This window comes from Vidua macroura, chromosome 17 (genome assembly GCF_024509145.1).
Source record: "Vidua macroura isolate BioBank_ID:100142 chromosome 17, ASM2450914v1, whole genome shotgun sequence".
Taxonomy (NCBI): Eukaryota; Metazoa; Chordata; class Aves; order Passeriformes; family Viduidae; genus Vidua; species Vidua macroura.
Window position 1 is genome coordinate 8,331,279 of NC_071587.1, and position 12,370 is coordinate 8,343,648.

General features: G+C 42.4%; 1 protein-coding gene across 11 annotated transcripts in view; it reads left to right on the forward strand.

Moving 5' to 3' along the window:
• Nucleotides 1-12,179, forward strand: part of RTEL1 (regulator of telomere elongation helicase 1) — a 45,377-nt gene extending 33,198 nt beyond the window's left edge. For 5 of the 11 annotated variants that reach the window (XM_053993273.1, XM_053993272.1, XM_053993271.1 and 2 more), the window contains 7 exons: nt 653-790; nt 1,476-1,592; nt 3,342-3,584; nt 5,025-5,195; nt 6,075-6,260; nt 6,765-6,868; nt 11,188-12,179. In XM_053993273.1, the coding sequence (XP_053849248.1) occupies nt 653-790; nt 1,476-1,592; nt 3,342-3,584; nt 5,025-5,195; nt 6,075-6,260; nt 6,765-6,868; nt 11,188-11,262 (1,034 nt within the window). In that variant the 3' untranslated portion in view covers nt 11,263-12,179. Of the gene's footprint in view, nt 1-652; nt 791-1,475; nt 1,593-3,341; nt 3,585-5,024; nt 5,196-6,074; nt 6,261-6,764; nt 6,869-6,974; nt 7,114-11,187 lie in introns of those variants that run through there. The other 6 variants (XR_008439774.1, XR_008439773.1, XM_053993278.1 and 3 more) reach the window with 6 other exon arrangements.
• The last annotated feature ends 191 nt before the right edge of the window (nt 12,180-12,370 follow it).

A 12,370-nucleotide genomic window follows, 5' to 3' on the forward strand; every position in this document is an offset into this window, starting at 1 on the left:
ACAAATGTGAGATTTTCATCAACTGAAATAATAAATGCATAGTTTTTCATCTTGTAAATAGTTTCAGGGAAATTCTAAGGTTAAAGAATGGCAAGCTCAGTCACTTGGTTTCCCAATTTGCTATGATCTACATAAATAAGAAAATATTTGATCATCAAATCAAGGTCTAAGTCTAGTTTTGAAAACTGTCAGGCACCTGAAATCTAAAGTGATTTGATGTTTAGGGTTCTGGTGGGCCAGCATTTTGTGGTGAGTAAGTAGCAGGAGTTACAGTAAAGTTAACACTTTATCAGTTATTTGAAGTATCAGCCTAGCAGTTACTTGGATCTCATGGTTTCTGAGGCACCTCAAGGGCTGTTTCAGTGAGAGGTGAGTTACTTTATATTTACTGTGAAAAAATGAGGTTTTACCTACTGCTGATAATACTGCTCAATGTTTGCATGATAGCTGACCTTTGTGTAATTTGTAAGTGTGCTTATTATATAAATATTAGATAAAAACATTTTGATTTTAATTTATTTAGTTGCACCTTTTTATCTAACCTTAAAGTTCCGCTGTTGTAGCTTTCGGTAGCATTTATTGCCTGTTGTGGATTGATTTTTTTTTCTTTCTTTCTTTTTCCCCCCCCCCGTTTCCCTCTCTCTGATGCAAGATTTTTACCAGTTTGTTCGACCCCAGCATAAAAAGCAGTTTGATGAAGCGTGCTGTAATCTGACTGGAGTGGGCTGTGGCTACAAACCTGAGCACAGCCTCCCACGGGAGGAGAGGGAGATCCTGGCCAAGAGAATGGGTGAGGAGCTTGGTTCAGTTGTAGCAATTGAAGGACAATGTCCTTGTTCACCCATAGAGCAGGATGTGTCTGATATGTAGAAATGCAAGGAAGTTCAATTTAATCAATACTGAGCTAAGTCTCTGCTCTCCATGATGCTCTTGCCTTCCCTTGAGCTGTGCAGATGCCTGGGCATTGGTTACTGCAGAGTTGATAATGATGTCACTTTGTTTCAAAAGGGGATTTTACTGATCTGCTTAAATAATTTAGTGTGGGGAATTAAACAACCTTGTGTGTGTCTTCTTTGCTGCCCACATAATGGGCAGAATTGTGAATAGAGGGCGATTGTGTCCTCACAGAACTTGTCAAATCTGTGATGTCCTGGAGCAGTAAAGTTCTGAAAAAGTTGGGTGTTAGCTCATCATCAGAGAAATAAATCTGTGTGGAATCCCACACTGGTTTGGGTTGAAAGGGACTTTAAAACTCATCCAGTTCCAACCCCCTGCCATGGGCAGGGACACCTTCCACTATCCCAGGTTGCTCCAAGCCCCGTCCAACCTGGCCTTGGACACTCCAGGGATGAGGCAGCCACAGCGTCTGTTGGTTGCTCAGATGTTTTCAACACAGGATGGCATACTTTGAAATGCATCATTCCATGTTCATTCTTCCATAAATTCATTGTTAATGGACTGGTTTCATTTAACAGAAGAAAAACAGAGCCAGCAGAAAAGTACATTCTCCGAGGCCTCGTGTGCTCAGCTGAACCCTGGGCTCCACCTGAACCAGGGAGGATCCCACTTGGCAACAGGACTGAATAGTGCAGGTACCCTCCATGTTTAATAAAAACCCAGTCTGTTCTATTTCATCACTGACTGGAAGTTCTCCCGGAGCAAATCAATGTTCTTTACGTTTGCCTAGCACAGTGGCTCGCTCTCTGTAGGTGGGAGGGATGGTAATTCAGAATTTTCAGCAAGGATTGTGCAAAACAAAACACGAAAGTCAATAAATTAAATCAAGGTGGATGTGAAAGAAACCAGCTGAAGCCAGACACTTGTAGTAGAGGCTGACCTGGGAAAAGTGGGGGTTGAGCACAGATCTGCTGGGCTTCCTGTTTGTCCAGGGTCCATGAAAGGGAGCCAGTTAAGGAGTGTGAGTTAAGATTACATCAGTATGAATTCAGGTATGAAGAAACTGTTTCATTTTGTTCTTGGTGTAATGTGTACACTCCCTCTGTGGACAGCCTGTTTTTTCTGCAGAAACAGAGAGTAGCAAATGTAATCTCTGTGTGCATCCCTCTAATCTCACTCCATCCAGTATTTATTTTCAAGCTCATGGGCTCATTTATTATTTAATTATGGGTTTTCCTGAGAACAGCTGGGAATTTTTTGTGTTTCTCACAAGGAAATGAGTAGGATCATTGGACAGCTTAGAAGTCTTTCTTTAGAGGACAAAGAATAGTCAAATGATAATCCTTTCTTTAAAAAAACAAACCAGTTTCCTGGAAGGCTTTAAATGCTTTCAATGTGTGAAGCCATACTGTTTCTTTTGATTTGTTTTCCCATATTCTTTTCTATTTTGAGAATATTTGAATAAAGCAGAATCTTCCTGAAACCATTAGAATGGTTTCACAGAAGCTTGTTTCCACTAAAAGTTATTGAGAAAATAATAGGAGTAAATGGATGCATTATTTCTGTGCCTCACTCCTTAAGAAAAGAAAGCTTCTGTGGAAATATAAGAGAGCTCTAGGATATGCAATAAATACTGACTATAAAATTCACACCCAAGTGTTTTCCCTTCCAGGAAATTGAATGAAACCTGTGTTTTCAAACCTAATTATCTTTATCATAATAAGGCTCCAGATACCAAAAGATATGGGTGGTTAATTTAAATACATTTAAATACATAAATATCATATCCTTCATCCATATTTGCATGCCTGTGATATGCAAACCAGAACTTTTTCTCTAAAACATACCAGAAATCGGAGAATAATATTGTAAATAAAGTTCAGTTGGCATTTAGCAGGATGTTCCAAGCTGCTCCTAATTTTTCTAGACCTCCTACATGACTCTTGTGCTCTCTTGAGTGTTGTATCAGGTTAGATAGTATTTTTGGACATTGTTTTCCTGTTGGGAAACACACACCCCACTCTTATTGGTGACAAAGGGTGAGAAATGTGTACTTTGAAATTGCCCATTTCAGGCCAGCAGAGTTGGTTTACCCATCTCTTTAAGATGCTTTTACTCCTTCAGTGGACCACAAAACCTGATTTACTGCTGATCTCCATGCCCCTTTTCCTCATTCCCTAGTGACCTTCTGACACGTTTCTCCATTTAAAATGATCAAGGAGCTCCAGAAGAGATTAAAAGTGATCCCCAGAATAATTTTGCTGCATTGCCATTCCCAGGAGCAGGTCTGGCCATGCCACAGGGAGGTGTATGGCTGAGCAGGTGGGGTTGGCTTCACCACTTCAAAATAGTTCAGGAATTCCCTCCAAACGGAGTGAGAAGTGGCTATGATGGAGTGACCCGTTTGTTCCTCCAGCCCTGCTCACGCGTTCTTTGTCTCTCAGGGCAGAATGCCAGTGCAGCTCCAAGGAAAGAGGCTGAAAAGGCTCCAGGCTCCAGGAGAGAGCATCACCAGGCCCTGAGGACTGCCTACCTCAGTGATGTGCAGAGGGCTTTGGACAAAAGCAGCTACAGGCAGTTCTACGAGGCTCTGCTGGCTTACAAGAAGACGGATGATTACGGTGCGATGGTGTCGGTGATAGCAACCCTCACCACCGAGAGGCCACAGGACTTTCATCTCCTACAAAGTAAGGGGTTTTTAAAAATCACTCTTATTTATTTGAAAGGAAAGTGTGGGCACTGTGATCTCATGTGAGGTCTCACCTTTTGGTTTAGCTACCCAGATCAGTGGAGCAGCAGGAGCAATGTGTTCAATGAATGCTATTCAGAGAGCAAAAAATGTCAAGGTTATAAAACGTTATCTCTGTCTGTTCAGATTGAAATTGTCCATTAAAAACATTACACAAGACCTCAGTAATTCCAGTCCTAACCTTAATCCCACCTAACTTCAGTTAGATGCTTCCATGACTGTTTTTTCTCCTCAATTACTACAATTGCTCTTTAGAAAAGACAGTGCTGACTATTGAACTGACCCAATTTTATTCCCATGACCAATGATTGCTGTACTGGTGCTAAGTTCTTAGATCACTTCCAGGTTTCAGGATAAGTAGTCAAGCTTTTGATTTACTATTCTTCTACAGAGCTTCAGCTGAAAATGTTTCTGGAACTGTGACATAATTTATTTTCTCCGAAGTGGTTTGTTTTATTTTATTTTCCTTTCATGGGTTTAGTGATGGAAGGGTTTAGGGATCTACAGGTTTTTAAAATTTGAAATTGGACTTAATTGTTTAAAAGAAGAAGAGGCATTATATGTTGCTCCTGACTGCCTCAATGGTGATATCTTGTGTGATGTGCTACCTCAGTTCCACCTTCTCCCACGTCTCTGGGGTGACTCTTCGCTGGAAATGATACATTTGGTTTATGCTGGGAAATGCTGATGGAATTTTATTTGTTATCTTTAGCAGATAACAACAAACATTCCACTGGCCTTGAACAGATACCATAGTCTGCAAGTTGTGAGAGAAAACCCTTATCCTGGTGTGTTAACTAGTTAGATTAGTCTTGGCAAAGTGGAGAGTGGGAGAAGATGAGCTGTGTGACACTATGAGTCATAACCTCCCCCTGAGCACTCTTTCACAGTCACTGTCTCTTCTGAGCAACTATTCTGACCTCAGAGGACTTTGTGGTAGAATTGTCTGTGCTTGGCAGTAAGTCATAATGGGGTTTTTTAGAATTTCTGTATGTGTGTTGTGAATCCTTGTCAACCAAACAGTAAGAAATTTCCTTCCTGAGAGTCTCTCTGGATATTGTGTGTATACCTGATGTTCTTAGATCACTTGTCAGGTGAAGTGCTGGGGCAGGTGTTTGTTCTGAGCTGTAGAGAGTAGAAGAATTTCAGGATAAATTGAGATTATTTTCAATACTAAATACTCATCTGCCTTCTGGCAAGGAAAACCTCGTAATTATAAAAATCACAAAAGCATCAAGTGTTTCACCAGAGAAGATACTCTGAGGAATCTGACTGGTATTATTCAACTTCCAAAGAATTTCTCCCCTCCAAAGCAAGGAGTTTTCCATGGTCAGGCATTGATTTCCCTATGCATTTGACTGTGTTTTCTTTTGGCCAGGGTTTTACATGTTCGTGCGTCCTCACCACAAAGAGCAGTTCAGAGAGCTGTGTAAGGACCTGACTGGAATGGTCTGTGGTGATGGAGAGAAGCAACTGCAACAGCTGGAGCAAAGTGAAGGGAAACCCCAGAGCCTGGAGAGCTGCATAAAAGGAATCAGCCACATAAAAGGTAGGGAATGAACAGTTGTCACAAGTTTAGAATCTTACTTATTATTATTATGTTGGGTAGGGCTCAACAGCCTCAGAATCATAGAATCACAGACTGGCTTGAGTTGGAGTTGGAGGACACCTTAAACCTCATCCAGTTCCACCCCCCTGCCATGGGCAGGGACACCTTCCACTATCCCAGGTTGTTCCAAGCCCCATCCAACCTGGCCTTGAACAATTCCAGGAATGGAGCAGCCACAGCTTCTCTGGGCACCTTGTGCCAGGGCCTCACCACCCTCACAAGGAAGAATTTCCCCTAATCTCTAATCTAAACCTGCTCTCCTTTAGTTTAGGGCCATTTGCCCTTGTCCTATCACTCCCCACCCCTGTGAAAAGTCCCTCTCCTGGGCTTGGGCCTCCCTGCCTGAGGCCTGTCAAGGAGAATCAAAGCATTTGGTTATCTCTACATTGGTTTAAAAAAAACACACTCAAACAGGAGTAAGATAAAAGGTAACATGAGATGGGGAAGTGCAAGGAAATAAGAAAGAAATTAGTTATAGTTCTGCCATACTTAAACTGTGAAGTGTGTTAAGGGTGAAGGCAGAATTATTATATCTAAGTGGGATGGGAGCAAGAGTGGATCAAGGCCCATTCTGTAGGAAGAATTGCCATAGAACTAATTCAGTATAAAGGGTGTCTTTCAGTAATATTGAATTAGTGTTAGTATCTATCAAAAACATCTCTTGCCAAGCACTATGGCATAAAAACTAGTTCTTTAAATTTGTTTTTTTCCTTATGCAATGACAACTGAGTGAATTTACTGCTGAAAGTGTTTTGCAGAGTCCTAGTGTTTGTTTTGCATGATACAGGTTGTACACTGGTTTTCTCTTTTCCCCCCCAGACACAGCCCCTTCTAAAAGTGGGGCACCAGAAAAAACTCAGAGTAAGATTTCCTCCTTCTGCTTTAGCCGGAAAAGTGAACTTGAGTTGCCAAAGACTGAAGTGTCCACAGAAACCAATAATGTGAGAGCACCCACAGACTCTGAAGTTGTGCCCATCTTTCCCCTAGAGATGGAACCGGAGTGTGGTAGGTACAGGAGAGGTTTGGGATGTAATTTTCTAATACTTGGGAATAAAGATAAATTACAGAAATAAGACTAAGACTGAGACTGATGGTGTATGAAATCACTGGTTCCTGCCTGTGTTTGCTCAGGTGCAGTGTGATTAGTGTGGTTTGCTGAGGAGAATCTGTGCTTTCTGTACCTTGCATGTGCTCTCAAAGTTCTTCATTGTCTTTGTCACAATGCTGTAGTAGTTTCCTGAGAACTTTAGGGATTTTTTTCTTGGCAACTTCCTCGTAAAGGAAGGATGTGACCCGAGTTCCTAAAGGGATCTGAAGCATCAAGAGACTGTGAGGTCACTTGAAAGAAATAATGTGGCAGGGCACTGTTGAGGTAGTTCGTTACACTCATGGTCATTGTTTTCTGGACTGCACTGGACGTGTGGATACATGAGAATTTCACAGGTGATTACAGGAATTTAGTCATTTCCTCCCTCTCTTTCTCTCTCCTCACCCTCCCCTCTGTTCTAGGAAGATTCCACTGCTCTAACTGCAAATCCGAGGATGATGTGCCTTTTAAATGCCCATTATGTGACTTCACTTGCTGCAAAACGTGCTGGAAGCAGTTCTTAAAGGTTCTCCTGTTTATTGGTTTGGTTTTTTCCAAAACTGCCGGGGAATTTTGTGCTTTTCAGGAGAATGATGTGAACAGGCCTGGAATCAGAATTCTTCTCTTTCCAGGAAGAACACCCAAATGCCAATGGAAGATTTACCACTTGATCCATTGTTTCCCATGGTTTGCAATATGATTGGAGGCAGATCTCTGCCCTAAGCTGGGATTTTTACACCTTTGCATCTTTCCAAGCTGCCTCCACGTGTTTTCTGGTCTAAAACTACAAAGGCAACAAGATCTGGAGTCAACTTGAAAAACTCTGTTGTTTTTTTAATATTTTAATGTTTATTTAAATTTTTTTCCTTTCATTTTCATAATTTTCCCCATCAAAATCCTACTGTAAAGCATGAGAATGAGGCAAACAAGGAACAGGCTGCCCAGGGAAGTGGTTGAGTCACCATTCTTGGATGGCTTTATGATGTGTAGATGTGGCACTTAATGGCATAGTTGAGAGCTACACTTGGCAGTGCTGGGTCAACCACTGGACTCTGTGACATTTAGGGTCTTTCCCAACCAAACAATTCTGTGAATCTGTGATTCTGAATTCCTGCTCAGACATCTCCTGTTTCTTAGTTTTCCCAGCTGAGTAAATTGAAATTCTTTAGGTAAGAGGATGTAGTTGGTCCCAGGGTGCCTGGGTTTTGGAGCATCTTACCCAGCATTTAATTCAGCAGCCAAAAGCAGAGTAATGCAAGAGTTGAGGGGTTTCTAAACATTCATATGTGATGAGAAGGCTGCTGATCGCAAGAATATCCAAAAACAGTACAGAAGGAAAAAAATCTTCTTCAGCTTGTCAATCTATAAGGAAGTACAAAATAATCTGTTTTTCCAAGTTCCAGAGAAAGGTCTTTTTCTCAGGCAGAAGACATTGAATTGTCAGGTAAGCACAGAAAACATTGGACTGACATCCAAATAAAATACAGCAGCCAAGACAGAGTTGGTCCAAGAGGAATATAGAATAAACATGGTTTGGCTTGGAAGGGACATTAAAGCTCATCTCATTCCAACCCCTGGAATGAGCCTTCCACTATCCCAGGTTGCTCCAAGCCCCTTCCAGCCTGGCCTTGAACAGTTCCAGGGATGGGGTAGCCACAGCTTCTCTGGGCACCCTGTGCCAGGGCCTCACCACCCTCACAGGGAAGAATTTCTTCCAAATATCCCATCCTAACCCTGCTCTCTTTTAAGGCTTCTCCCCCTTGTCCTGTCGCTCCAGATCCTTGTCCAAAGCCCCTCCTGAGGAGGGGACACAGGGAGGTGCTGAGCTCTTCTCCCTGGGATTTAATGTCAGGATTCATGGGAGCTGTCCAAAGCTTTTACCAGTGAGGTTCAGACTGGATATTAGCAGACATCTCTATACCAAGAGGATGGTCAAACACTGGAAGAGGCTTCCTAGAGAGGCCCTAATGCTCTTTAATATTACAGTGTCATAACTTCTGTTCAACCCTTAAGAGGTCAGGCACTTGGACTGTAGGATCACTGTAGGTCCCTTCCAACTGGAAGTGTTCTTTCTCTTCTATTTAGATATCCCATTTCTATGTTTGAGGAAATGAGTCATGGGTCATTTGCTAGTAATTATTTCCATATTTGCTACTTACTGAATAATCTTACGTTTATTATTATTATTTCTGTATTTGCCACTTGCCTGATTAATCTTCCTTACAGATTCCTGTGTAGTGATTAATGTTCTCAGCGTACAGGAGTGTTAAGTGGCTCATGATGTGATTCAGGTGTTGTTTGGTTAATGAAAAGTCAAATACAGAGTCATAGAATCATTCATGTTGGTAGACACCTTAAAGACCATCAAGTCCAACCAACAACCCAGCAGCACCACTGTGTTCACCTTAGAACCACGTCCTGAGGTGCCATAGGCACTCGTTTTTTGAACACTCCAGGGATTGTGACTCCACCACTTCCCTGGGCAGCCTGTTCCAGTGCTTTACTACCGTTTCCATGGAGAAATTCTTCCTATTGTCCAAACCTCCCCTATCCCCCTGTAGTTCAGGATGTAACTTGTGCTGATGCAGAGATGCTTCTCCTGTTTTGAGGCAGAGCTGTGCTGGTCATGCAGATGAGAGGGAAACACAGGATTGCAAACAGGAGTTGGTTTCTCTGAAACCAGTCCCAGAGGAGTCATGTCCCACCACATCCATTCCCACTCATGTCCAGTGAGGTTGGACAGTCAATCCTATCCATGTGTTTGGGACAGGGGTACCTTTACCAGCAGGAAATGAGCAACCATGTCCGAGCTCTGAACTCTCATCGGATGGGATTGGGCTTTGTCACACTGACAGAACATTTAAAACTCCTGTTTTTCTTTCCTAATAACTTACTCACTGTTTTTTCAGCTCAAAAGCCCGTTGGTGCATATTGTCCCACCAAGGAAGTGACTCAGAGCATCATTCACAACACGGGGTTTGCAAATTGTGATCTTGTCCAATTTGTTATTTAATGAAAGAGTGGTGGGGAGAGGTGGTGAATAATTTTGGAAGCTTTTAGAAGCTTTTGGAGGAGCAGAGCAGATGAATTCCCTGCAGCTAGAGGCGGATTATGTGGATTAGTGCTGGAGCATGTTGGGTGATTCAGTGTTAGGGAAGCCTTGCAGAGACTGGACTGGGATATGCTGCTTTGGGGTGTGGTTTTCTCTCCAGAGGTTCTGTTGCTGCTTCCAAGTGTTTAAATGCATTTATTCATACAGGTCTTCCAAGAAGAGTAAGTTATTTTCATTTGGACTATCTGTAATATGGGCAAATAATCGAAGATTTCACAGTTAAATGTTACAGTTAAAATTGCCTTTGGCAAGCACTGGCTGTTGGGAAATAAAGTGACCTTTCCTCTCCCCTTCCATTTTTGATATTTCAGTTAATGTCACCAGAACAAAAATCCTACTGCCTTAGCCTACTTTGCAGTCTGCACCTTTTCTTGCAATAGCTCCCCACTGCCAGAGGTCAGATGGGATATTGGGAAGAAATTCTTCCCTGTGAGGCCCTGGCACAGGCTGTCTGGAGAAGCTGTGGCTGCCCCATCCCTGGAAGTGTCCAAGGCTGTGTTGGACTGGGCTTGGAGCAACCCGGGATATTGGAAAGTGTCCTTGCTTGTGGCAGGGGTTTGGAATGAGATGAGCTTTAATGTCCCTTCCAACCCAAACCACTCTGTGATTCTCATGAGGAACTTCCACACTTCAGGGAAGGCTGTGCAGTGCACCTGATGTGGCTGCCCATCTTTTTAGGCCTCCTGAGCTGGCAATCTTCTCCCAAAGATTATTTTATTAAAAAAAAAAAAAATTGCTATCTCTTTTTTGAAATAAACAGACCAGTTCAATTTTAGCAGTAATTTGCAAGCTATGAGAGGAAGTTCGGATTCATCTGCAAGTCAAATTAGTTTAAAATTGATGACTAGTGAAGAAGCAAACTGAAACCTGAATGGAGAAATGATGCCTCTTGTGTCTTCATGTCTCGTGCTGCTAATGAGAAAGGTGTGGGGTGCTATGAAGAAATAAATGTACTTGGTTCCCCTAAAAAACTCTTGGCAATGACCATGTGTGTCATCCTTGTCCGAGTATGCCCAGGAGACATTTCCTTGTCATCTGTGCAAGAGGAAGCAGGAACTCAGGGAGCTCAGCTAGTTGACAGGATTTTACTCACAGGTGCAGCTGTACTTCACAAGAGCTCTTGCAGCTCCACATTTCCTCGTTCCTGTATTTCAGTCCTCCAGATGTGTCATAGCTGGAACGAGTGCTGTAAAGTCTGGTGCCACTTTGCATGGAGCCACAAAGCCTCATCTTCTTTGTATTACTACCAAGGAAATAATTGACTGTGTGGTAACAGGGAGGTTGCAAACAGCAGATACGATCTCGGGGACTGACAGGTGGCTGCTGTGGCTTGTAGTTCATGTTGGCCAAAATGTGGTAAAGATTTTAATATCAGAGATTCACAGAGTGGTTTGGGTTGGAAGGGACATTAAAGCTTATCTTTTCCCACCCCTTCCCATGGGCAGGGACACCTTCCTCTAGACCAGGCTGCCCCAAGCCCCATCCAAACTGACCTTGAGCACTTCCAGGGCTGAGGCAGCCACAAATTCTCTGGGAAAGCTGTGCCAGGGCCTCTCAGCACCCTCTGAGTAAAGAATTTCTTCCTAAAATGTAATCTGAAACAGGGAAGCATTAGATTAAAACCATTGCCCCTTAACCTGTCACTATTTGCCTACATGAAAACTCCCTCCATTTATGGCATTTTCTCCACAATAAATACATTCCCTGTGTGTTTTGTTTGTTGATTTCTACAGGTGGTGAAGAAGTGCCCCAAGTGCCGCAGTGATGTGAAGAGGCAGCGATTAATCCAAGTTTTCTTCTGGTCCTGATCCCGCCACAGAAAGGGCAGGAAGGCCTTTGTGCCAGCAGAAGGCAGTGGCTGAGCAGGATGGAGGTTCTTTTAAACCCCTGTGATCCTTGTCTCTGGACTACGAGCTGAACACCAGCACAGATCGTTTCCCAGCAAAGGTGATCAAGTCTGAAAAGTCTCTCTGAAGGAGACAAAGCAGAACATTGTCCTCTGTTAGAACTAAGTTAATTTTTTACTTATTTTGTCCTCTGAATTCTCCTGTGGCTATTCTTAGGCTGAAATTTTATATCCTGGAGGCAGCTGTCATTTTATGGGCCCTTCAGGTAATACCAGATCATGGAAAAACCCCAGGAGTGCTCCTGCAATGGAACTGAGCTGGCTGAGGAGAACAGACTACCCATCCCTACCCCACTGGTGTTCCTGGAAGAGGTGATTCACCTTCACTCTTCGGGGTTTGGCAGCAGCCATTGTGTCCAGTAGCAGAAGATACTGAAAGGATCATTTTTTACAGACAAATTCCACTGGTGGATGGTGAGCAGAAGCTCCCTCTCACCTGCTGTGCATCCCAAAGCCTGATTCCATCATCCACCATGGTGGGATTTTTTTGAACATGCTTCTAAGGAGGCTTTATTCTTCACTCAGTGATGGTATTTCCATGTGCCTGTGTAACCAGATTTGCTTTCCAGAAGAAGAAAAAGGAACTAAATGTTTTAAAACTTTTAAATTAATCAAGTTAGATGGGTTAAAAAAATTCCTTAATACTTCCACTCTCTGTGAGTAGTGGATATAAGTGGTTAAGCTAAAAAATTATACCAATTTTAAATCTTCTGTAGCTGCTGTAAATTAGGGTATAAAATAAAACCATTTGGTCTAAATTTTATTTGGTTAGATTAAAAAAAAAGGAATTAAAAACCAGAAAATAACCAGATATAAAAGCATTGGATATTGAGTCCTAATGGCCCTGGTAGGAGGAAGTGGAAAGGTTGTACCCTGTAGGTGATTTTCATATCAATGGAGTTTGGAAAATTTTATGTTAATAAAATTTTATTCTTAATAAAATTGAAAGGTGAGCTGCATTTTAACAAAGTTTCCTATTTCTCCTGGTTGTAGAATTCAAACCCAGTGTC